Source organism: Scardinius erythrophthalmus (assembly GCF_964197995.2).
Source record: "Scardinius erythrophthalmus genome assembly, chromosome: 8".
Taxonomy (NCBI): Eukaryota; Metazoa; Chordata; class Actinopteri; order Cypriniformes; family Leuciscidae; genus Scardinius; species Scardinius erythrophthalmus.
In genome coordinates, this window is record NC_138228.1 from 2,100,073 (window position 1) to 2,127,802 (window position 27,730).

Consider the following 27,730-nt stretch of genomic DNA (forward strand, 5'->3'; position numbering starts at 1 on the left):
CATTGGTGCAGCTGGTTCATCATCTTCATCAGGGTCGAAGAACATGCAAGAAAAAAGACATTAATCCATCACACTTTACACTGGAACAAACATGAGATGATAAACATGCTTGTTTTTTCAGTTATTTCACTTTAAATGGTTGTTATGGAAGCTTGTTTCCGCTACAGAGAGAAAAATAAAAAAGGTTTTGCGACTTTTTAATCTCACAATTCTGACTTTTTTTCTCAGAATTACGTGATGTAAAGTCACAATTGCAGGTTATAAAGTCAGAATTACGTGATATAAAGTCGCAATTGCAGGTTATAAAATCAGAATTGCGTGATATAAAGTCGCAATTTTGTGTTAAGTCAAAATTGCGTGATATAAAGTCGCAATTGCATGTTATAAAGTTCGAATTATGAGATATAAACTCGCAATTGCGAGAAATATACTTGAAATTCAGATTTTTTTTCTCAGAATTGCATGTTTAGATCTCGCAATTCTGACTTTATAATACGCAATTGCGTGTTATAAAGTCAGAATTGCGAGATATAAACTCGCAATTATACATGTGTTATAAAGTCAGAATTGCGTGATATAAAGTCGCAATTGCGAGAAAAAGTCAGAATTCTGACTTTATAACGCGAAATTGCGACTTTATTTCACGCAATTCTGACCTGCAGGTATAAACTCGCAATTATGTGTTAGAAAGTCAGAATTGCCTGATATAAAGTCACAATTGCGAGAAAAAAAGTTCGAATTCTGACTTTATAACGCGAAATTGCGACTTTATTTCACGCAATTGCGACTTTATTTCACGCAATTGCAACTTTATATCTCGCAATTCTGACTTTATATCTCGCAATTCTGACTTTATTTCACGCAATTGCAACTTTATATCTCGCAATTCTGACTTTATATCTCGCAATTCTGAGTTTATAACACACAACTGCTACTTTATTTCACGCAATTCTGACTTTATATCTCGCAATTCTGACTTGTAAGATGTAAACTCGCAATTGTGAGATAAAAAGTCGCAATTATCTTATAAAATGTTTTATTCTGTGGTGGAAACAAGCTTCCATAGGTTGTTGTAAAATGCAACAGCGGGAGAATAATTGTTTTTGAAGTAGTTATATTATTGAGACCGAATGTGCTGATCATGCTGTCATGTTTTATTTTCTGTCTGGGCTCATTGTGTCACATTTGAAGTAGAAACACATAATTGTTTTTTTGGGAGAATGCTTGGAAATGTTCCCAGGGTCTCTTTAGTGAAGATATTATCTGGGTTCCCAAGGTCAGCAAAAACCTGGAAATAGTTACACAATGTAAAACTGTGAGTGCAATTTCATATAAAAAAAAAGAAAGGGCAACACTTTACAAGAAGGTTCCATTAGTTAATGCATTATCTAACAGATTAAAACATCATGTAACAAATGTATTTCTTGTTATAGTTACCAAAAACAAGGTTCAAGAGCTTTAAGGCCTTTAAGTGGAATTATACCATAATACAGCTAAATTAGAGATGAAAAAGACCATTTTCTACAATTTCAGGTCATTTACCATCATGGAAATGTTGTTTTTGAAACCTTTATGACAGCTATGGCGCCACCTATGGTCTGATCGCCATAAAAGTTTGCATGCTTGTTGACAATCATATGTCGCATGTGCTCACCTAATTTCGTGAAGTTCTGGAATCGTTTAGGAATCATTTTTGGCCACGCCCATTTTTTTAGCTATCCAAATGGGAAACATTTACTATTTTTTTTTTTCTTTGGATAATTATTGACCTAGAGTGTCCAGAAAATAGTCCTGCAGTGGTTTTATTGAAGTTGAGCAAAATACCTAGGTCTAGTTAGGCTAAAGCTAACGCATAAACAACATTAAAAACTTGATTTCCACACAGGGGAACTTTAACCTTGAAACAAAAACTGCTTTACATGAAAATATGATATGTACAATCGTGCATAACAGATAGATTTGTCATATCTCATTGAAAAGGTTTCAACTAGCAGAATACAAAGATTAGTTAGAGACCAAACTATACCAAGTATTTGTATGAAAAACATGCACATGTAAACAGAATGTTCATTAAATAATATGAACTAATTTTAGTAATATATTAGAAAATGTTGCAATTAACATTAGCTATGATTAATAAATGCTTTAAACGTATTCACGTTATCTAATGCAATTCACTAATGTTTAAAAAAAATTGGAACCATGTTGTAAAGTGTTACCAATAATCCTTATCCATTAATCATAAACCCCAGCACAAGACTCAGGTCTCGAGATGTTTAGAGAGCGGGTTATTGCTGATGCAGAAAGGGTGTTCAGTTAGAGGTCACGAGTCTCTCCACAGACAGATGGGTAGTTCTGGTTAGTTTATGCATGTCACATGCGCCCACAGACCGCAGCATTCACAGCGCCGGACAACAGGCAGGTTATGACAGGACAATGTGAGTTAAAAACCTCATCCTTTTAAATACACAACCATCAGATCAACAGCACAAACATAAGCCATCTGTTTTTATTCCCCACTACATATAACAGATAAAACCCAGACAGCAATTTAGTGTCAGGGTCAGATCCGGGCCACATCCGGCACATGTGGATTCAACGTTTACCGGATGTGGGCCGGATCTGGGCCAACACTATGTTGCTTGTCTGGGAACAAATAGGGGCTTTCGCACCGGAGGAACCTTTTCATAGTTCCTAGAACTATTGGCGTAAAAACATTGAACATTGAAACAGTGATAGATGGACCTCTAAACCTTTACACTGAGGAGAAAATCCAACCCAACTTTCAGGGTACCAAGAGAAACATGATCATGTATTTCTGCTCATTAACAGTGGACATCAACACACGGCTTACGCTTATAACTCTTCATCACTGTCTACTTTCCATGTATAACAGTTCTATCTAATAATGCATTAGACAGGAGTGTTAGACAGATCGTAAACTAATGAACACGGAGAATGCGAGCGCTCAGACGTTCTCAGCGCCGTCAAAATAAAAGTCACAACAGCAAGCTCATGTCTTACGTCACTTCAGAGTTCATACTGGCGGTGCGAATGCAACCAGAAAAATGGTCCTATGGGAACCATAGACCTTATTCACAGCAGCGCCATCTTTGATTTTTAATGGGAATGAAAGCGAGGCTGTGAGCGACAGACATGCATCTCTTCAATGGGCTGTACTGTTATTTAATGTGTTTTTGGATTGTCCTGCTCATGAATCACTGGAAAAAATATCTTTCCAAGAAGTTTCAGTTGCCGTGGAAAATTGTAAGTAATCTAGGAGTTTTACTCAGATTTTTTTTACAGCGGATGCCATTGGAAACACAACAAGTCTATCCCTCACAGCCTCACTTTCATACCTGGCATGGCGCTGCTCTGAATTATGAGGTCTATCTGAAAGGTCTATTAGTTCTCGTGGGCTAGTGCCTTGAACTACCCGGTGCGAAAGCCCCTAATGTGACGGAACTTTAACTTTATGCAAATGTGGCTGTTACGACCCTGATGCACATGTGATCAGTCTTCTCTCTGGTACTGTGATCAGTGCAGGCAAGATGGAAGAGCTAAAGGTGCTGTAAGCAACGTCTTTTAGGAATACCACACATAAATGGCACTACTACCCGAGAGATTTCACTGTAATAGGTGCCATGAGGAATCACATCTGTCTCTGACTGCACTTTAGATATACAAAGACAGTGCACTCACATTACTATGAATGGTAGAAAGTGCAATGCACAATAGAGGGTTTGAATTAACGTCACTTTCACGCAGGAAAACGGGACTGAGTGGCAGAAGAGCTGCTGCGTGACTGGATTTAATAGGGGAAAACGCCAGTAAAAGGAACGATTATGAGTTTAAACTAAAGGTTAGACCTGATATATTGTTCCTTACACCTTAGCAAAGATCCAGTGATCATGGATATTGACATGCAGCAGGAATCATGTTTCCTCACATTTATACGAGCCTGATTTTGACGCCGGGGAAATACATAAAGCAAATTTGTCTGTGAATGCTTTATATAAATACAATATAGGTGTAAATCCATGTGATCACTTATATTAATGTTAAATATATCATGATATTCAGCTAGTTTTTGCCAGTGTTTATTTAAAAACGTCCAATTATGCAGAATATACGCTGGTAAATATTTAATTGATGAGTTGTCAATACAATATATAACAATACAGTATATAGTGTATGATGTAACCCCATAATTCAGCATATTGACACACAATGAAAACTTCAAAATCCAGCTTTCTCTGCCGGGATCCAGTTGTTTCTGTGAATCCATTTGTTTCTCTGTTCTGTAGCTTTCGTCAGTCTGTGAAAATATTCCTCAGATTTCTTGTCAAACGTGTTATAAATGACGTCATGCGCATACACTCTATATGCCAGAATAAGTCCCGCCTTCTAAATTAAAGAGCCAATCAGCAGCTGGTAAAGTCATTGCACTTGCTTGTACACTGTAAAAAATTATCGTTGGTTTAACTTAAAAAAGTAAGTTACCTGGTTGCCTTAATTTTTAGTTCATTGAAATAAAAAATTTGAGCTAATGCAATGAAGGAAATTGGTTCACTTAGTAGAAACTCAAAATATTATGTTATCTGAACCAGATTAATTATCTAAGTTGATTTGACAAAAGATAAAAAGTTGTGATTACAAATCAGTGTAGAAGCTCCGGATAGTTCTGAGACGCGCGCTTCGGAGTTTGATGTTTCCCAATTCAGAAAGAGCTGTGCTTGCATGACTAAATAGTCGCCCGTGAGGCGTTTCAAAGATGGCCGCCGAGTGAAATGACTTGTCTTAACGCGACTCAGCCAAGTTTTTTTTTAGCCAATCAGAAACATTCTCCGACTGTCAATCATTTAGCATACGTTCAGGGTTACTGCCATGAGTTCGGCCAACGCGTTTTAGAAAAGCAGAAATTGCTTACAACACCTTTAATTGGAAATTTCAATTAACATTCATCTTGCTCATGATATAAAGCCTTATTTTCAGCTGCTTATATACTGTACATGGAGTAGAAACCATTTTCCCTTAGAAACTAGTACATTTTATAAATAATTACAAAGAAACAGCAAGTAAAAGTGAATCAAAAGCTTCATTTTGAAGTAGAAAGACTTCAAATATACATTATATTTTATAGTGCGCTTCCTTTCTATTACAGTATGCACATTTTTAGTAGCAGGATCTTATTTATTTATTTATTTATTTATTTATCTACCAGTAATACATCATATTTGTGGTCAGATTTTTTTTTTATAACTATAGCCACCGTTGTGCAGCTCGCTAATAATGTTTAATTACTAGTCGGGATAAAATCGCCATCACTGTGAACATGTCCCTCGTATCAGTATATCTACACACAGATCCTCTAAAGGTGTAGAGGACGTCGATGTTGAAAATATGAAATCCTGGCACGAGGATTTCAGCTGTAATGTGCGTCATAGCATTATGTCCTCATCTCGGATTCTGTTGATAAGACTGTGGGCAGATATAATCTACCTTAATCTAGCGCACCCTCCCATTACTCTCTCTCTCCTGGGGACAAATCCTCCCCAAACATCACAACAGAACACGCTGTTCATGCACGCACACCTCCTCTCCTTACTCAGTGCTCTGCATGCGTTTTTGCTGTAAAATAAGAGTCTGTTCGGCGAACCATCCAGAGCAAAACAAACACATGCATGATAATATGGTTAAAAACTCTCTATTTCGATCCACGTGTTGTTATGATGATTAGTTTATTCATATTATAAGTAACCAGGTCATGTGATGACTTACAGTAAAGATGCCAGGGTGAATCTCATGAACATAAAAAGCGCATGATTTGCATTGTGACATTATTTTCATAACAATTGGATACTCCATGATTCTAATTCCTGCAATGCAATGCAATACATTTTTTTTTTTTTAATTTAAATAACAATATATCATCTATACATAAACGTTGACTGGTGAATTTGCGTATGGTTTGTCTTAAAGCATATTAAAAACATCGAATAGACTTGATTTGCATCACAGGGAGACTTTAAGATGAAAATAAAACACTGTATTGCTGTAATAGTTCTTACAGTAATACAATAAGGGGGTTAAAATAATGTCATAATGCAAAATAGGTGATGTAGTTACATTTTACTTACTCAAATAAGTATGAACTACATGTACTTACTATACAGTTACAGTTAGGGTTAGTTGCTTGTAATTATACATAATTTACTGTTATTACTATAGTAATTACATGTAGTAACATTTAATTTGCACCAAAAAAAATCTTAATTGCCTAATTCTTTTCTTTTAATATGACGGTGAAATATGACCCGGACGTGTTTTGATGAGATTCATCCATCAAGTTTTGTGACTATATTGTTATATTCCAGAGGCTTAAACAAACTGAGCTGCACAATCAGATTAATAAAATGAGTAAAGGACTTAAAATGTTGCAATGAAAGCCCATTACGAACCATAAACTTAATAGTAGAGAATCCAATCACAATGAATTGAACACCGTTGATGATACAAACAAATTTGTAATTTCAATTGATAATTAAATAAGCACGCGTTGTGACATCACAGCCTGAATGAGGAGGAAACAAAGAGAAGCAGAAATGCCTAAAGACATGCACATTCTCAAACTTACCAACAATAAAGAATATGAGGCCACACGGAGAAGGAAAAAACAGAGTTTCATCCATTATTTACTTGAATTAAACACTTTCATTCAGTTTGATTGAGCATCAGAGATATTAAATGGAGTATATTTGAGTATGAACCCCCTGAAACAGTCCTGTTTGTCGGCCTACGAACAGCACCAGCACTGGATTAGCATTCAGAAAAGTGTTCATCAGTGCACAACTACATGCCAACAACATTCACAGCAAATAGACTTCACAATCTATCATTATTTGCTAATATTTGTATACCTTTCATACATGAACGGCTGCAACACCAGCCGAAACAATGACTAAATAGCTGTTTGACTATTGGTTTACACATATTTTGATGAAAAATCATGAAATCATGCATGGATTAATCGCTCATAAGACCAGGAATGTTTATATAGTGAATATTGACTTCTAATACGTTCTTTCTTTTCCATTGCTATTATAGCAGAGTTTGTACATCAGAAAATCCCAGTGCATCTCGTGCAATTCACTGCTTACTTACTGTAAACAAACATTTACTGGGCGGATGCTGGATCTGATAAACACTGCAATGACTCAAAATAATACAGACGTATCTTGAGTTTTAGCTCGAGTACAATAGTTTCACTGAGAGATTATATTAAATTAAAAAAATATTTATTTCTAAAGATACTTTTTCAATGTCTATTTGATGCTTTTCTCATTTATCACAATAATGATTTAAAATGATCGTTTAGGGGTAATTTCTCAGCCGAATTTACAGTTTTTCTAAGTCGCTTTGGTGCATTTCTCACATCACTATTTACATTTGCACAACAGTTAGTTCAACCTCCACAACATTTAGTCATTTGTGCACATCATAGTAGCAGTTTCTCATTCCTTCCAACAAATTGCAAATGCTTTTGGACATGCATCAAATACTTTCATACAACTCTCTGCTGTTTTATAACATTATCATTTGCTTATGTCATGTCAGTCAAAATTAACTATACTTGTGAATGCTGAATAGTCATTCCATATAAAACTAATAGTCCTAATTTCATTGCTTGAGTCATTACATACAAAAATGTTGAACTAGTTGTCAAAATCTGTCATTAAAAAAAATAAATAAATAAAAAATAAATCCTAAAAAAGTCTCCTAAATTGAACAATTTGCAATTGAGCAAGAGATGATATTCGCTGTGATGTAGATGAAATTATGTGACCAGACAGAGAGGAACGTCTGGATGTGCATGAATGATACAGTCCTATGTATGTTGTATGTTCAGTTCCAATACAGTATATAGGCCTACTGCAATATTGTGTACAGTTGTGAACAGGGAGTTTATGTTCGTTGTAAATAATGGTGTATTTTTTCTTTTGCACAATGCTGTGAACAAATTAGAATTGCAAAGAGCATATGCAGTAAAAATGTGAAACATACATATTCAGTGTCTTGTACTCAGTTACCTCATAAATACAGTAATGTGTAGTTTTACTGTATTTTTTCAAATGGCTGTGCAAATAGTATATAGTGCTGTCTTGAGCATTTTCAGGTAGTGTCACCAAGATCTGACTTTTATCATTGGAAAACATTTACAGAGTAAACTGTCATAATGAAAACATGACTAAGCCATTTGACTATCTTGTTCATAAACAGTGGTGTCAGGACTTCTCATCTTGATGACACTGACACTTTCATTGACATGAATACTTGCTTTTGAGGGATGGGCTATCCATTTTGAGCAAGTGACACGCTTTTGCAGGTTATCAACTAGGTTTTGCAGTTTGTACTAATTGTTTTGAGAACTGCATTAACTGTTGTGCAAATGTAAATAGTGTTATGAGAAATGCACCAAAGCGACTGAGAAAAACTGTAATGTGTGAATAGTTAATTGGCACATCATGTAATTAATTAGATTATGGGCCCTATTTTAAGGATCTAAGCGCATGGTCTAAAGAGCACGGCACAAGTTCACTGAGGGTGTGTCCGAATAAACTTTTGCTAGTTTGACGACGGGAAAAATGGTCGGTGCTCCCGGCGCATGTTCTAAAAGGGTCGTCCCTATTCTCTTAATGAGTAATGGGTGTGTTTTGGGATTTACGTGCGTTAAACCAATCAGAGTCTCATCTCACATTCCCTTTAAATCCCAGTTGCGCTCGCGCCATGGCGGATTCGCTATTTACATGACGTAATTTGATAGTGGAAAAACCGAACACGTCTCCAGAGCGCAAACGGATCTGCTCGTGCGCGAGGTTAAAGTCCATATATGGGACAAGCCGGATTCTACCATATCTTTATGTACACAATAATACTCTTTTATATTGTAATCCTTTTATTTAAATATTTGGCATGTTTGTGTGCTGCTGTGCGTTCCTGTGTGTTTAATAAGCGGAATGTACACGCGTTGTGGACCCGCCTATAGGCACGCATTACTAACACGCTCTTTAAATAACAAAAGAAATATTGCTCCATTGACTTTAGACCAGGGTTCAGTCGGTCAATGTCTCAGTCTATTTCAGTTGCTTCAAAATAGCAACTGTCCAACAATGCGCCAGAACACACCTCGTTTTCAGACCAGCAGCCCATGGGCGCAAATGCATTTGCTATTTAAACAACGCGGCGCAGGACATGAAAATGAAAACTGCGTCGGGCTGAAACTAGCATAACACACTTGCGTCGCGCCTGGCACTGCATTGCACCGGGTATAAGATAGGGCCCTAAAAATGTTAATCGCTTGACAGCCCTAATATATATATATATATATATATATATATATATATATATATATATATATATATATATATATATATATATATATATATATATATATGTAAACACTTGTTTTTTATTTTAAATAACATATCATATATACATAAAACAATATACATTATTTAAATTACATCATGGTGGTATTTGTTGAAGTATCCATTAATATGCAAATTTCATCCATTATTTACTATTGTTTTACACATATATTGGTGAAAAACCATGCACGGATTAATCGCTCATAAGACCAGGAATGTACATCGGAAAATCCCTGTGCATCCTGTGCAATTCACTGCTAAACATGTAAACAAACATTCACTGGGCGGATGTTGGATCTGATAAACACTGCAATGACACAAAATAATACAGATGTATCTGGAGTTCTAGCTTGAGTACAATAGTTTCGCTGAGAGATTATGTCATGTGTTGTCAGTCACTAGAACGAGGTGCATCTCGCAGCAGATTTTAAAGGGTAGCGTCGGACCCCCTGGCTCTAAGAGACCCTTCTGTGGTTCTGCAAAGGTCAGATTAGCATGAAGCTGCCGTGTGCCTGACTGCATCCCTTTAGAGACCGGCACACTCACGGACAAAACACGTCCAGAACGGAGCCCGTCTCCTACTCCTTATTACTGAATACTTATAAAGTCTTACCAATATATTACATAAAATAAGTGTATTGCAATAATGCTATTTTACTGTAAAATTAATTACGTCTTATTTTCTTCATTTTCAAATGGTATACCATCAAGCTTTTATTTTTGACGGGCCGAAGCATGACAGAATCTGCACGATTGATATATATATATATATATATATATATATATATATATATATATATATATATATATATGTAAAGCAAATAAAATCAATATTGCAATATGGCTCAGTGCGATTGTCAAATCGATCATGCTGCGAATTAATGGAATATATGGGCTGAGAGTTTCAATGTGAAGCATGTCGTTTACACACGTGTGCTTCATGATTACAGTGTTTCATCTTCCTTCATTATGTTGCATGTTCATTCACGCGTGTTAATAATAATAAAAAATAATAATAATACAACCAGCAATGCATTTCTTTAATGGCCCATCAAAATGAAAGCTTGATGGTATGCCGTTTGAAAATGAAGAAATTAAGATGTAATTTTACAGAGAAATCAAATTTGATTTCTCGATTTAAAGAAAAATAGCATTATTGCAATATACCTCTCATTTTATTTAATGTATTGATAACACTTTATAAGTATACAGTTATAAATACATTTGCAAACTATTCATAGTTTATATATTGTAGTCTCTACATTATTAATATATTAATAGGCTATATACAAATCGTGAGTTTTCATCTTTATTATAGTTTAATAAGCTCACATGTAAAGAGTTAGATCATGTTTTATTATGCTTTGTTTACAACTTAACTAAATAGTTCTCACTTTAGATTAGGTCACATAAAATCACATAAAATCTCAATAATTAAGTGCTTTAAACCATCCTTTATTGTGGTTTTATTAATTTATGTTTATAATAGTGCCTTTATTGGACATTAATTGCATTATATTATATGTTTATAATAGTGCCTTTATTGGACATTAATTGCATTATATTATATGTTTATAATAGTGGCTTTATTGGACATTAATTGCATTATATTATATATTTATAATAGTGCCTTTATTGGACATTAATTGTATGATATTATATGTTTATAATAGTGCCTTTATTGGACATTAATTGCATTAGTATCATATATTTATAATAGTGGCTTTATTGGACATTAATTGCATTATATTATATATTTATAATAGTGCCTTTATTGGACATTAATTGTATGATATTATATGTTTATAATAGTGGCTTTATTGGACATTAATTGCATTAGTATTATATATTTATATAATAGTGCCTTTATTGGACATTAATTGCATTAGTATTAAATGTAATATTATAATGTCTTTAAGTTGTTTCTCTATTTGAGATTAACCATGAAATTATTACATTATAAAATATATTAAAAACGTATAAGTGTTTTAAATCACAATTAATCACAGAATAAATGTGATTAATCTAGTTATTTTTTTAATCGATTGACAGCACTATTTTATAAATACATTAAGCATATATTGATATTACATATATGATCCCTTAACCTTATCCCCAAAACTAAACATAATCTCTTTAAAAAAAAAGAGAAAAAAAGAGAGGAGAGGTAAAAAACTGCATATAACCCAAATATGAATGGCCACATTTTTCAAGTTTTTCCCAAATCGTTCTGGCATAAAAGGATTTTGCGCTTCAGGTCTTCAGACTTTACAATTTCAGCTCTTTTTTTTATTAATTTTTTATTTTTTTTCTATGGAGATGAACTCACAAACCACCCTAAATCATTCTAGAATGATTCATTCTTTCACTCATCTGGTGAAACTCCCTGTGTACAATATATATATATACATATATATAGCAGAAAATCTAAATAATGCACAGCCCTACACAGAATGAAGTAAAAAAAAAAAAAAAAAAAGAAACGCAACCTTCAAATGTTCTTGCGTCCAAATATCGTGTGTAACTGTACAATATTAACATTTTCTCTCATTGAGAGAGAGTGTCATGTGCAGCTATTGACAGAATCAATTATTCATTAACTTTAAGAGTGTACAAATGTGAGGCAGCTCCAGTGTTGTGATTTGTCTTTCTAGTGGAGGATCGGGTCTCAGATTAAAACGTGGTCAAGCATAGAGGTCAGTGTTTCCCAGTGGGTCTCTCTGACTCAATGCTCATGAATATTCACTTGTGCATCTACGCTAAGAGCCCGGGCCGTAAATGACCCACTAACAGCCTGTTCAGAATATATTATTGATGGCAGATTCAGTGTTTCGAAACAGCCTGCATGGATTATTCTAAAGGTTCACTAAATATGTTTGTGTGGAACATGGCAGAGTTGCACAAATAATCATATAAGATTGCAGTGACTGCCACTGCAATTCAGTCACTGTGAAAATGTTAAAGTCCCCCTGTGGTGTAGATCCAGCTTTTAATGTTGTTTATGTGTCTATGTGGTGTTTTAATATGCTTTAAGACAAACCATGTGTAAATTCATAAGTCGACACCATTGCTGAGTATTTCCTCCTTAAAACTGCAGTGAACCAAAGACAGTCTCAAAAACACGCTTTGAAATCGCTGGTGTTTCTGACGTCACAAACTACCTTGTAACCAATCAGATCAACGTGTGATCGTCAACCAGTGGATCTCTGAGCTGAGTGAGTGAGTGGAGGCGGGGCTCATTTGCATATTCATAGAGCCGCGTATACTAAATGAGGCAAGGGTGTCGAGTTACATTCAAGATATTTTAAGGCATGAATAATTTTTTTCAAGGAAAAAAACGTTTAAATATGTAATTATGGTGATCAAAGATGAGTTTTAAGAGATAAAATGATTGACTACAGGGGGTCTTTAAAAATCAGATAAAAATACATTGAACCATTGAGTTTTAGGACTTGTTTCTGCAGCTTAAATTTCCAATGTCTAAAGTACTTCTCAAAAGCACTGAAAGAATCAATAATGAAATCAGAACCAGAACGGTTAAATTCCTGATGTTGCTCATGTGCCAACCACAAATGAAAGGAAAATATATTAAACCACTCGCCTGTGAAACGGACCGTTTAAAACCCTCTTATCTTTATGCACAGGATCAATTAAGTATCTTTGATTGGTTATTGCATTCATGTGCTCAACAGAGCCGTCTCTGATTGGTTAAAGTGCTGAAAGTGCTGCATGTTGAAAATAGAAAATGTGGATGCATCTGAAGAAGACATAAATACTTAAAGTCCCCCTGTAGTCAGTCACTTTATCCCTTAAAACTCAGTTTTGATCACCAAAAAGACATATTTAAACGTTTTTAACTTGAAAAATTTATTTGTGCCTTAAAATATCTTGAATGTAACTCGACACCCTTGCCTCATTTAGTATACGCGGTTCTATGAATATGCAAATGAGCCCCGCCTCCACTCACTCACTCAGCTCAGAGATCCACTGGTTGACGATCACACGCTGATCTGATTGGTTACAAGGTAGTTTGTGACGTCAGAAACACCAGCGATTTCAAAGCGTGTTTTTGAGACTGTCTTTGGTTCACTGCAGTTTTAAGGAGAAAATACTCAGCAATGCTGTCGACTTATGAATTTACACATGGTTTGTCTTAAAGCATATTAAAAACACCACATAGACATAACATTAAAAGCTGGATTTTCACCACAGCAGACCTGAAATAAGCTCTGTGTTTAACACAAGCTCAAGATATACAACTTTAAATCCAACTATTCAAACTCAAACTTTCCAACTTGTAGATTTTAAATTAAGTTTGAAAGAGTTTATAAAGTTTAGTGGTGAACCTTGAAGTCATGTGACCATGGTGTAGTGTGTTTACTTTAGCTCTTTACTTCTGAGGCTTCAGAAAAGTCGTGTTCATTATCCTGAGGAACAAAACGTGTAGGAATCGTCAACTTTTGTTGATCACAGAGCCTTATTTTCTGCCATAATTCAAACGGCAATGGAAAAATGCATGAAATGAAATGAAAAACTTGTGAAAATACGTCATCACTGCAGCACTCTATTTTTACTGTCTTTAAAAGCAGTCTATTTTAGATGTGTAGCTTCATTATGAATATGGCATGCAGCTGCCTCACACAAAATAAGTGTTTTATGTCACTGAAATCAAGGAAAATCAGCAAGTATAAAGCAGTCATAACTGTGCAGCCAAGTACAACATTTGTGACCCTGGACTACAAAACCACTCAAAACTAATTTTGTTCTATCAAAAGTATATGTGCTCATTCATGAGTAATTACTTCCACCAACTAATAAAGTATTCTCGTAAGCGTAAAATCTGCCATTTATAATACATACGAGCGAGTCGCTCGAATGGCGGCAGCCATGTTGCGCCTCCATCTTGAAAATACATTTGCCAAAGAGGGACATACCTGGAAATTCAAGCTTCGCCTTTCGCGTTTTACACTCAGTGACACCGTGACGAATGCGAGGGGGAGATTACTCGCAACTGCCGGCAGATTTGAAAGATTGCTGAAGATGGAGGATCACGCCTATTCTCGAGGACATGTAGCAGAGTCGCCAAGGAAGCGAAAGAGAGAAGAAGGTCTTCCTTTCGGAGTCACACCCTGGGCCTTCCCGGTCAGAAGTGACCGGACAACTAAAAATGAAACTTCCTCCATCCCAGTAAAACCAATGCAATTTATTTTTGTTCTATAATATTTATTCTTTTTAATTTTGTATTTTGGGAGAATTTTATTGAATTTATTAATATTTATGCAATATTTATGGTCTATTTTTGCCATTATATATAAAAAAATATATATATATATATTTTAATTTTTTTAATGCCGTATTTAAGTTGAAGTCTAGGCCTTCAAAAAAAAAAAATGTTTTAAGCAGATTAGCACCATCTGGTGAGAGTATGGAGAGAAAGCGTAGAACCATGGTGTAACCACTAGATGGCATGTACAGCTTTCTATGGAGAGGCATGTGAATTCCCCAGCTGTTTATGGACACATTTACTTTTTCTTTTTTTTTACAGAATTTGTAACAAAAAATGCAATTCATTCAATGATAACACTTTATGTAAAATAATATTAAATTTTTGTATGTTTTGTATATTTTTTTTAATTTTTTATGGGGGTCATTTTTGACCGAAGACCACAAGTGTGACTATTTTTTTTACAACTACTTAGCATGCTCGGATCATGACCTCAATTTTTTTGTGTGTTCACATACCTAATGCCATAAAAGTCACCAAGTTTCGTAATATTCCGATGAAGGTGTGATTTTAAAAAATTCAAAACAGATTTTTTGTAATCAAAATTATTGGTGTGTATGTGTATAAAAGTGTGTTTGTATGTGTGTGGGTGGGTGTGTCTTTTTTGCACTCTTGATGTTGTAGAGTGTCACCCCTTAACAGCTGTGTACTTTTTTTTAGGATTGTGGCCGATTTGTAGATTGTACACACAAAAATTCGTTTTTTTTTTTTTTTTTTTTTTCAATTTCCCATTCATTTCCTATGGGTCGGTCAGTTTTTTTTTTACGACCACTTAGCATGCTCGGATCATGACCCCAATTTTTTTTTTATTCACATACCTAATGCCATAAAAGTCACCAAGTTTCAGAACATTCCGATGAAGCTGTGATTTTTAGAAATTCAAAACAGAAAATGTTTCGGTCAGAAATGACCGAGGACCGTCTGAGGGTTAAAACGTCAACGCGACAGGCAAATCAGCAAGACCAAAGTCAATACTGGAGTAACTTTTCCCAGATGGAAAGAGCTCATGAGGAGCAAAGATTTTAAAAGGGACGCCGAAGTTGCCTGCTTTCTTCTCGACAGGTAATTCAGCCTATCTGTGCAAATTCTAAGTTTTATAGTTGCTTGTCTAACCATAGCATGGTTGTGCATAACGCCGGAACAACCTTTAGTATAACTTGCGTTACTTTTCCTTGCGTCAATGGTGAAAAAGTATTGTTTACCTTGTAACATAAATCTGTGCTGCGACGGATCACAGGTGATGAATAGTTCTAGCCTCATCACTTGAAGGAACACTCATGGACAAAGTCGAACTGGAAGCCATGTTAATCTTGGAAAAATACGGCCACCGTAGGAGTTAAAACACCCTCGGAAGTGAAAGGAACAGAAACTAATATTCACTTGGTAGTCATACAATTTCACCGCTAGATTAGGGAAAATATCACACAGTGTAGCTTTAAAGTTGTTCATTTATGTTCGCGATTGTGCTGCATTCACTCACAAAAATAAATGTTTTATATATTAATGGTTGGAAATTTACAAAATATCTTCATGGAACATGATCTTTACTTAATATCCTAATGATTTTTGTCATAAAAGAAAAATCAATAATTTTGACCCATACAATGTATTGTTGGATATTGCCACAGATATACCCGTGCGACTCGTGACTGGTTCTGTGATCCAGGGTCACATTTCCAGAATAATTAATTTTCGGATCAAACAACAGCTGCCTTACACAAAATAAGTGTTTTATGTCACTGAAATCAAGAAAATCAGCAAGTATAAGCAGTCATAACTGTGCAGCCAAGTACAACATTTCTAGAATAACTCACTTCATTTTCGGATCAAACAACAGCCACTTTAAGCACTTCAGAATGTTTAAATATTTCCTTTCATGATCAAGAGGAAATCATACCGCAAAACTACAGCAGAAATGCTTAAATCCGAGCGCCTCTTACCGTCAGGAACCTCGTCCGGCCTCTTGCGCTTCTCGTAAACCACGATGATGACCACGAGGATGATGATCTCGGCCAGGACGCCCAGGAACGGCCACAGCGGGGCGAGATGGCTCCGGACGCGCAGGATCGTCATGGACTCTCTGGAGCTGATGATGTTCGAGGCGTTGCACACGTACTCGCCCGGGTCTGTGCTGATGTCCAGGCCGATGATACTCAGTTCTGTGAAGTTATTTCTGTTGGTGATGAAGAATCGGCCTGTGCTGTTGTCAATGTCCTAAATGAAGAGATTCAGAGAGTCTCACATATATATATATTTAAGATTATGACTTTATCTATGAATTAAAGGTGCAGTGTGTAATATTTAGGAGGATCTGTGGACAGAAATGCAATATCATAAACATAACTATGTTTTCAGTGGTGTATAAAGAGCTTACCTAATGAACCGTTATGTTTTATGAGGCATTCTCTCTACACACACAGCGCGCCTCCTTACATCGACATGTTTCTACGGTGGCCCTGAGCGGACAGACGTGTTTCGTCACTATGTTGTTCTTCATGTGAAGAAGCGAGCTAAAGTCAGCGAGTAAAACACTGACACAATCATGAACAAGTAACAATAATATTCGCAATAACATCGCTTTACCGAATAATTAAGTAAACCTAATTTCTTAATTATCTTTGTAAAGAAAGCTCATTGTTTAACAGGCTCCTCTCTGCTGTCTCAGACGACGACATCACTTCCTGTCGGCCACTGTAACTTCTGTTGGGTGCAGTTCGCAACATCACCACTAGATGCCGCTAAAAATTACACACGGCACCTTTAAGTTTCAATGTTATCATGAGATGAGGGTAAGTAATGACACAATTTTTGGGTAAACTATCCTCTTTAACTCTTTCCCCGTCACTGATAGAAATGTACATAATCTGTGAGAAAACGGTTCCCTGCCATAGACACAATTTTCAGGCTTTCAGTGTTTTCACTGTTATACGCGGTGGCGGCTGCTGGTCTTTCAAAGAGGGGAAGCTCATTTAAAAATTGTCCATTTATTTACACGTAAATTCTGCTCTATGTTCCTTCTCAAGAAAATGCTCTGTGACCCTGTCGTACAACTAGGCATCTTTTTTTCTAGTCATCAACTTGACCAGTGTCCTCTCAATGGCCAGCAGAGTTAGGTATAATTGTATAAATGTAATAATATAATAAATGTATAAATAATAATCTAATAAAGTATAATAATACTACTACTAATAATATTTTTAAAATAATTTTAATCATCATAATTTACATCATTGAAGTGGACAAGACCATTAGCATTTCTCTAAAAAAAAATGACCAAAGAGTTTCGATTTTTTTCCTATTTAAAACTTGACTCTTCTGTAGTTACATCGTGTACTAAGACCGACGGAAAATGTCAAGTTGCGATTTTCTAGGCTGATATGGCAAGGAACTATACTCTCATTCCTGCGTAATAATCAAGAAACTTTGCTGCAGTACCATGAGTGCAGCAGGCGTAATGATATGACACAGCGCCTGAAAATAGTCCCCAGCTCGGTAACTTCCAACACTCCCTGTGCAAGCAGGTTGTCACGTTGGTTATGTTGACGGAAGGTAGCCTATTTTCAGGCGCTGCGTCATATCATTACGCCTGCTGCACTCATGGTACTGCAGCAAAGTTTCTTGATTATTACGCAGGAATGAGAGTATAGTTCCTAGCCATATCAGCCTAGAAAATCGCAACTTTACATTTTCCGTCGGTCTTAGTACACGATGCAACTACAGAAGAGTCAAGTTTTAAATAGGAAAAATATCGAAACTCTTTGGTCATTTTTTTGAGAGAAATGCTAATGGTCTTGTCCACTTCAATGATGTATGCTAAGCTATGCTAAAAGCGGTACCGCCAGACCCGGAGATCGGCTGAATGGATTCGAAAACGGTAAAACTCAACTGTTTAACTCTGGGTGAGCTGTAAAATGAGCCTATTTCCAAAAAAAGAGGAGTATCCCTTTAAAATTATTTTTTCAATTATTACTAATAATAATATGAAAAAAATATAATAAGTAATAATATTATAATAAAAAAATATAAATATATAATTGTGTGAAATGTATTATGAAAATTGGCTAGCAATTTCGACAAGCAAATAAAATCCGCGATGGGATTGAGCTCGAATAGCTTCAGCGTCAGCGACTTTTTATTGTATGAAATCGCTGTCAATCAAAAGGAGACGCAGCCTTTCGACAGACCCTCCAATCATCACGCAGAAGCCGGAGTCCAGGCCAGCCCACTCCTCATTCACTCCCAGAGACGCTGAGCGTCCGTGGGCGGGACATAATCGCAGCATTTATCCAATAACCATCTAGTTTCGAAGCACTGAAAAAAACTGTTCAGAGCAGCCCCATTGAAGTCACTGGACGCTGGGCTTCAACAGGGAAATGCACTGTTATGCTACGGGAATGTATGAGAAGGAAATCGAGTCAGCCGACCTGCTATATGTATCTGATTCTGAACGAACTCGTCTTTGAGATGCGTGTTCTAACGCATTTTTAGTCAATAAAATGTTAACACAATAGTACATATTTGACCATTCATTTTTTGACATTATAGGGGAAGCCGAGCTTCCCTTGCAGTCTTAAAGAAATCCCCACTGGTTGTACGGTAGGGGGCGCTATTACACATCCACTGAAAGAGTAGAGAATCTCCTGTTCAAAACACAGGCGAAGAAGAAGCAGAAACAAGTGAAATCATGTAATCATACGCATTTATAAAATAACGCGATCATTAACATTAAACCGCATATAAATCAAATCTGCCTAATGTTACAGAATGAAATGTCGAGCCAGAACGAGTTACAGGACTGAAGCTTTGAAACTCCATCTGTGTTTGGATCATCGTCCTGAATCCCATCCCTTTTTTATTAAACTTTCCCACATTCAAGTGTAAAAATAATTATGCATGAAGCTAGCCTAGAAATCTAGACGCACCCTAGCGGCAGCAAAATGTATTTCGCAGCCAGGGTAGTCTAGCAACTCTCAATAAACCTTCTCGCTGCAAAAACCCAGATTGGGTCAGGCCAATCACGTTGTGTATAGAGTAGGCGGGGGCGGGCTTAACATACACGACAGAGTTGCGACGGTTACCTGGCTGCTGCTACTTGAAAACAAAGAATGGCGGCTGCTGATGGAGAACAACGGTCTTTCGAATCGGCTTTGGCCGCGACTCTGGAGGACTTGGAGTTAAGTTTTTCTTTGAGAAAAGAGCAAAGAACGGCACTTAAGTCATTCTTAAAAAAAGGAAGATGTGTTCGTCGTTTTGCCGGACAGATATGGCAAAAGTTGAATCTATCAACTAATCTCCGCTGTTGGGAAAACGCTCTGGTTGGTTGAAGCGCTGTCCTATTGCATGCAGAGGGAATTTGAAAGACAGCCGTTTATCCCACCCCTCGGATTGAGCCGTGACTATGGTGAGTTTCCAGACCTAACATCTTGATGTAGATCTGGCTTGCCAGGCTAGCATGAAGCTAGAGTATTGTTTAAAAGCAGAGGGTCTTTTCTTTCTTTTGATATATTGCATTTTCAGATATTCATGCAACAAAATAATTCTGTGACTCATGAAATGTTTGTGAAAATGGTCAAAACTGCAGGTGGTGGCTGGCAACTTTTTTCAGAAACGTTGGCAGGGAAAGAGTGAAAGAAGTTTCAAGATTGAATTTAAATTGCAGGATACACTAGCGCCCAAAAATGAACACTTCTATTCAGCAAGGATGCATTAAATTTATCAAAAGTGACATTTATAGGGGCCCTATCTCACACCCAGCGCAATTGACTTTGTACACCGACGCATGTATCATTCCTATTTTGCACCCGACTCACAGCGGACTTTTCCCTCCACAGACGCACGTCGCTAAATTAGGGAATGAACTTGCGCTCCCGGGGGCGGTTCAGGGAAAAGAGGAGGCGTGTTCCGGCGCAAACGTTCCCTGGTGCTATTTTGCAGTTTCAGAAAACAATTCCGCCACAGACCAGGAAAAACCTTGTCTAAAGTCAGTGGCTCGTTATTCAGATGCTATTTTAAGGGCACATGCTTGGCCATAATGTAGCGTGTGCACAACACACACACACACTTTGCTTCTCTCATCTACACAGACGCAGCAATTCTCATTTTTGAAAATCATACATGATTACAAGGAAAAATATTCCACACGAGGGAAATCATTGTTGTGTCCATGAAGATGTGAAAAAATAGGCATAAATCTAGCTTACACATTTTTATCATACGCCTGTTTAACCGAAGCTAATCTGGGTGTGTTTCTCCATCGCCAATGTCACTTCTCTGTGTTTTACGGCCCTGACGAGAACGCCGCTCTCCTCGGCTGTGAACCGCTCCTGGCGCACGTCTGGCAAATCCGCCGTTATAATAGCAATCCGCCATGGAACAAGCACGCCTGCTCTTAAAGGGAATGTGAGATGACGCTCTGATTGGTTTATTTCACGTTACGCCCAAACCACACCTATGAGTAATGAAGCGACTTCAGACCAACACATTTTAGATTTGCGTCGGGCGCAAGAGTCATTTATCCCGCTGGTATAATAGCAACAGCGCCCGAGACCCGCCCACAAAGTTACTTGCGTTTCGCGTTTGATACTTGTGCTTTAGATCGTTAAAATAGGGCCCATAATGTTACAAAAGAGTCTACTTCAACCAAACGCTGTTCTTTTGACATTTCTATTGATCACAGAATCATGTGAAATAAAAATGTATCACGTTTTCCACAAAAAATATGAAGCAGCACAACTGATTTCGACATTGATAAAAATCATAAATGTTGATTTGAATGATTTCTGAAGGATCATGTGACACTGTGTGTTGGATACGTACGATGTAAGACCCTCGGCCCACTTTCTTCCTCCACGTCCACACTGGATGCGGGTATCCCACCGACTTGCAGTGCAGCGTCGCGTTTTCTCCTTCTTTCTTGTTCTCGCTTCGTTTGTGGCCCAAGATTTCAGGAGCAGCTGATAGAGAGAAAAGACCATCAGGTTTAGTTTAGAATATTGCGTTCACATCACATTGAGCTGGTCCCTTTACTTTACGTTCTCTCTACAACTCTCTTCTTCTGGTCTCGACATGCTGTGTATTATTTGGGTCATGTGCTGTGATGTTTCATCCTTTTACATAGTCAGATTCCTGTAATCCTCTGACTTTAAAATAAAGCTTTTGAATTGTGACTTTATTTGCCTTCACACAACCAGGGCCGAAGCAATTTGTTTTCCATGACTTTCATATAATTTTGCCATAAAACACTGCCATGAACATATTACAGGGATCATTTCTATGGAGTTTGTGGACATTAAATTCGCCATGACATCAAAACTGACCGCATTTACTTTAATAATACTTCCTAATAATTATAATATTATATATTATAACAGGGTGTCAGGAAGGAATATATCTAATATATGTTTAAATAGCAAGGTAGTATCATCACAGCAAATTAGAAGCAGGTGGCATCAGGGGGCGGGGCATTATCAATCAAGACAGCATCTGATTGGACAGAAATTTGCATATGCTGATGAGAGCAAGATGAGTCCTCAATATCATTGCTCTTTTTCCCAGACATAAAATACAGCCTTGTCTTCTGAGAAATATATTAACATTAAGCGTGTTTACACTTTACAGACCCCATATTTCTTCTCAACTTGTGTGCCATTTTGCAGTAAGTAAATGTACCTTTATTTTCTTTTAAAAATGTTTAGATATTTATACTGGAAAACAAGACAATAACAAGAACATAACTTCATTCGGCATACAGACCAACAGCCACTTATATTGAGATGTGGATGAAAAAAATAATATTTAAAAAAAAAATCATAACCAGGCTTGTATGGAGGTAGATTTGTGTCTTTATTATTCAATCAAAAAAAAGGTTGCTTCAATCAAAAAATATATTTTCAATCAAAAAAAACCGTTTCAATCAAAGAAAAAAAGTGTTTGAATGCAAAAATATATTTGAGACTCAAAAAAATGCATTTGAACACTATTTTTTTTTGCTTGAAAATGTTTTTTTTGATAGAAGTGAAGGTTTTTTTGTTTGAAGCAACTTTTTTGATTGAAGTATTGTTGTTTTGTGTTTGGGCCATATTATGGGTAGGACATTTGTGTCTTTATAATTCAATCAAAAAAGAAGTTGCTTCAAACAAACAAAACATATTTTCAATAAAAAAATCACTTCAATCAAAAAATAAACCTTTTCAATCATAGAAAAAATGTTTTTGAATGCAAAAAAATATTTGAGATTCAAAAAATTGCACTTGAACACTTTTTTTTTGATTGAAAATGTTTTCTTTGATTGAAGTAATCTTTTTTGTGTTTGGACCATGTTATGGGTAGGACATTTGTGTCTTAATTATTCAATCCCAAAAAAGTTGCTTCAATCAAAAAAAAAACATTTTCAATCAAAAAAAAATAATTTCAATCAAAGAAAAAACTGTTTAAATGCAAAAAAAAAAAAATCATTTGAAGTGTTTTTTTTTTATTGAACTTTCTTTTTTTTTGAATGAAGTGAAAAAAGTTTTGAAGTCGTTTTTTTTTTAAATCATTTTGACACAAACGTACCGCAGTGGGGGCGGGTGCTTCCCCATTGGTCAGACATGTTTGAGTGACAAGTGTCTACACCAACGACGTCTTTCTGACAAGCAAGTCATGGTCGCCACTCGCCAGCGAGCCAGGAAGCAGTGGTGGAGTTGTTGGTAAGTAGATAAAACCGTATTAAAATGATTGGTGTCACGTTATTAGCCTACTCTGTTTGATATTTCGATTAAACATACAGCTTGCTAACTTAGCTCACGTTGACTAATTTGTGTGATGGTGTTAGATATCTGACGCCTCATATTGTCAGGCAGGCTAGCAGGGTGCGCTAACGGCTAATTGAATTGTTTATTTCACTTAAGTAACGTTACAGAGGCTTGCTATGTGCTAGTGCTATATTGTGTTATAATACGTAACGTCATTAGTGGTCAAACAACAGTCCACAGGCCAACTGTTGCCCACAGCGCTGCCTGTTTAGCAGCAACAGGTCATGCAGAGCCTGAGTCTATCTTCTCACACAGCCCACAGGATTACAGCTATTTGACCGTCCCGCTCTCTCTCTCGCTCACGGGTAGTGGTCTCCCCACCATCACAGTCAAATGCTCGCAGACACAGAGGCAGATGCTGTTATTTTGAGAGCGGGGCTTACATATGCCGTCCCGTACGGAAAATAATGTTGCATACCACCGGTAACATGAATATATATTCCGTTGCTCGGTGCGCAAACTAGCTGTGTCAGGCATTATTTATAAGTAGCCTAATGTCCTGCACAACTCCACATGGAAAACTGGCAGTTCAATGAAGTGATGCTTATTGTCTGACATAGTGTACAAGTAGTTACTAGCTTAAAGTATTGTGCCAATAATGATCCTTCTGGTAAATTTGGCATTCAGTTGAGACACAAAAGCTCTTAGTTTAATGAAAATCCTTGGAAAAGAAGACAAGATGGTTTGTTTAATTAGTATTCATTTATTTATATTTCTAATATCATATAGTATTGTCCTGTCAACCCATTACAAGTCTTGCCTTATTCAGTGTTGATTTATTGACATGTTTATGTAAGATGTTTTATTAGAAGGTGTGTGAGTGAAAGTTGTCTGAAGTTGTATTTTTCTATTTTATTGCTGATTGATAATGTAGGACTCTGGTCCTGGCTTGGCCTAAGTTTTGGTGTCTCTAAATGCTGTGCTCTGTAGGCATGACACATTAATTTCTTTATGTGATACTTTATTTTTTGCATCAAATTATTTGAAGTATTGATAAGCAGTATTGATATCGATACAGGTATTGCTGCACTCTCAATTATAACTGCTCAATAGTGTCGTATGGTTACTTTTATTATACAAGCCATCAATTTTGATGTTAGTTCTTGGCCTAAAAAAACATAATTTGATCAACAGGAAAAACAATTAGTCCATCTGCTGCCTGGAAAGATGTTGCAGTTAATGTAGGTAGCTATCGTTGTCTGTGTGTGTGTGTGTGTGTGTGTGTGTGTGTGTGTGTGTGTGTGTGTGTGTGTGTGTGTGTTGCTGCAGACAGAGACATGAGACAACTTAATTTCAGCTACTTAAGGCTTTAGCTAGTTAGCTACTTTAAAAAAAAAAAAAAAATATCTGGCTAAATGTACGCTATATATAGCATTAATGCCATTATGCTTAACGGTTACACTAACAAGCCATTAAAATTGATGGCTTGTATAATAAAAGTAACTAAAGAAATTAATGTGTCATGCCTACAGAGCACAGCATTTAGAGACACCAAAACTTAGGCCAAGCCAGGACCAGAGTCCTACATTATCAATCAGCAATAAAATAGAAAAATACAACTTCAGACAACTTTCACTCACACACCTTCTAATAAAACATCTTACATAAACATGTCAATAAATCAACACTGAATAAGGCAAGACTTGTAATGGGTTGACAGGACAATACTATATGATATTAGAAATATAAATAAATGAATACTAATTAAACAAACCATCTTGTCTTCTTTTCCAAGGATTTTCATTAAACTAAGAGCTTTTGTGTCTCAACTGAATGCCAAATTTACCAGAAGGATCATTATTGGCACAATACTTTAAGCTAGTAACTACTTGTACACTATGTCAGACAATAAGCATCACTTCATTGAACTGCCAGTTTTCCATGTGGAGTTGTGCAGGACATTAGGCTACTTATAAATAATGCCTGACACAGCTAGTTTGCGCACCGAGCAACGGAATATATATTCATGTTACCGGTGGTATGCAACATTATTTTCCGTACGGGACGGCATATGTAAGCCCCGCTCTCAAAATAACAGCATCTGCCTCTGTGTCTGCGAGCATTTGACTGTGATGGTGGGGAGACCACTACCCGTGAGCGAGAGAGAGAGCGGGACGGTCAAATAGCTGTAATCCTGTGGGCTGTGTGAGAAGATAGACTCAGGCTCTGCATGACCTGTTGCTGCTAAACAGGCAGCGCTGTGGGCAACAGTTGGCCTGTGGACTGTTGTTTGACCACTAATGACGTTACGTATTATAACACAATATAGCACTAGCACATAGCAAGCCTCTGTAACGTTACTTAAGTGAAATAAACAATTCAATTAGCCGTTAGCGCACCCTGCTAGCCTGCCTGACAATATGAGGCGTCAGATATCTAACACCATCACACAAATTAGTCAACGTGAGCTAAGTTAGCAAGCTGTATGTTTAATCGAAATATCAAACAGAGTAGGCTAATAACGTGACACCAATCATTTTAATACGGTTTTATCTACTTACCAACAACTCCACCACTGCTTCCTGGCTCGCTGGCGAGTGGCGACCATGACTTGCTTGTCAGAAAGACGTCGTTGGTGTAGACACTTGTCACTCAAACATGTCTGACCAATGGGGAAGCACCCGCCCCCACTGCGGTACGTTTGTGTCAAAATGATTTAAAAAAAAAACGACTTCAAAACTTTTTTCACTTCATTCAAAAAAAAAGAAAGTTCAATAAAAAAAAAACACTTCAAATGATTTTTTTTTTTTTGCATTTAAACAGTTTTTTCTTTGATTGAAATTATTTTTTTTTGATTGAAAATGTTTTTTTTTTGATTGAAGCAACTTTTTTGGGATTGAATAATTAAGACACAAATGTCCTACCCATAACATGGTCCAAACACAAAAAAGATTACTTCAATCAAAGAAAACATTTTCAATCAAAAAAAAAGTGTTCAAGTGCAATTTTTTGAATCTCAAATATTTTTTTGCATTCAAAAACATTTTTTCTATGATTGAAAAGGTTTATTTTTTGATTGAAGTGATTTTTTTATTGAAAATATGTTTTGTTTGTTTGAAGCAACTTCTTTTTTGATTGAATTATAAAGACACAAATGTCCTACCCATAATATGGCCCAAACACAAAACAACAATACTTCAATCAAAAAAGTTGCTTCAAACAAAAAAACCTTCACTTCTATCAAAAAAAACATTTTCAAGCAAAAAAAAATAGTGTTCAAATGCATTTTTTTGAGTCTCAAATATATTTTTGCATTCAAACACTTTTTTTCTTTGATTGAAACGGGTTTTTTTGATTGAAAATATATTTTTTGATTGAAGCAACCTTTTTTTTGATTGAATAATAAAGACACAAATCTACCTCCATAGGCTTGCATAATAATTGTGTATCCTAACACAGCAAATGACTGACATAAACGAGATGGCACAGACTTAATTAAAAGCACCCCCGCGGGCGCAGTAATTCAGGCTTCCCCTCTCCGATGTGCTGAGTCACATCATTCCCTTCACTGGATAATACACAGCTCAATGTCACACACACACACTGCAATATTCCCCCGAATTAAGGAATACTGGATTTGATCGTAACCCCTCGCTGGTTTTAACACGCAGGCGCCGCTAATCTCCGAAATTGCCGTAATTCCTTCCGTGCAATTAATCAGGATGAAGCGAATCTCTGAACGTGTGGATGGAGGAGGCGTGGATTGGAGCTTGGCTGACATCATCAACTCTAATTATGGTGCACACGTGCCTTCTGAGGATACTGTGTGTGTGTGTGTGTGTGTGTGTGTGTGTGTGTGAGTCACGAGCAGAGAAGCGATGGAGAGCTTAGCTCGGCATTATCCTCACTCACAGTGCATCTTTCAGACACAATACATCGTCACTTTCTCCATTACACTCCATCACCTGGCCCGCTTTTACAATTATTTTATATATGTAACAGCATATATATATATATATATATATATATATATATATATATATATATTGATATATATATTGATATATATATATATATATATATATATATATATATATATAATTTTTTTTTCAAGTTGTATATCATGTACATCATAATAGTATTTTATGTACTGCTAATTTAAACATTGACTGAAAACTACTGTTAGTCATGAGAATCTAATGGAATTAAGGGAAAAATGGAAAATGTAAACCATTTTAATAGTCCTGAAACAGGGATATATATATATATATATATATATATATATA

General features: G+C 36.3%; 1 protein-coding gene across 1 annotated transcript in view; it reads right to left on the reverse strand.

Annotated features, from left to right (window-relative positions):
* nptnb (neuroplastin b) overlaps positions 1-27,730 on the reverse strand; it is a 65,804-nt gene that overhangs the window by 1,368 nt on the left and 36,706 nt on the right. Inside the window, exons 7-9 of the mRNA XM_081371951.1 lie at positions 21,529-21,665; positions 16,653-16,926; positions 2-23 (exon numbers count right to left, since the gene is read on the reverse strand). Of these exons, the coding sequence (XP_081228077.1) occupies positions 2-23; positions 16,653-16,926; positions 21,529-21,665 (433 nt within the window). The remainder of the gene's footprint in view (position 1; positions 24-16,652; positions 16,927-21,528; positions 21,666-27,730) is intronic.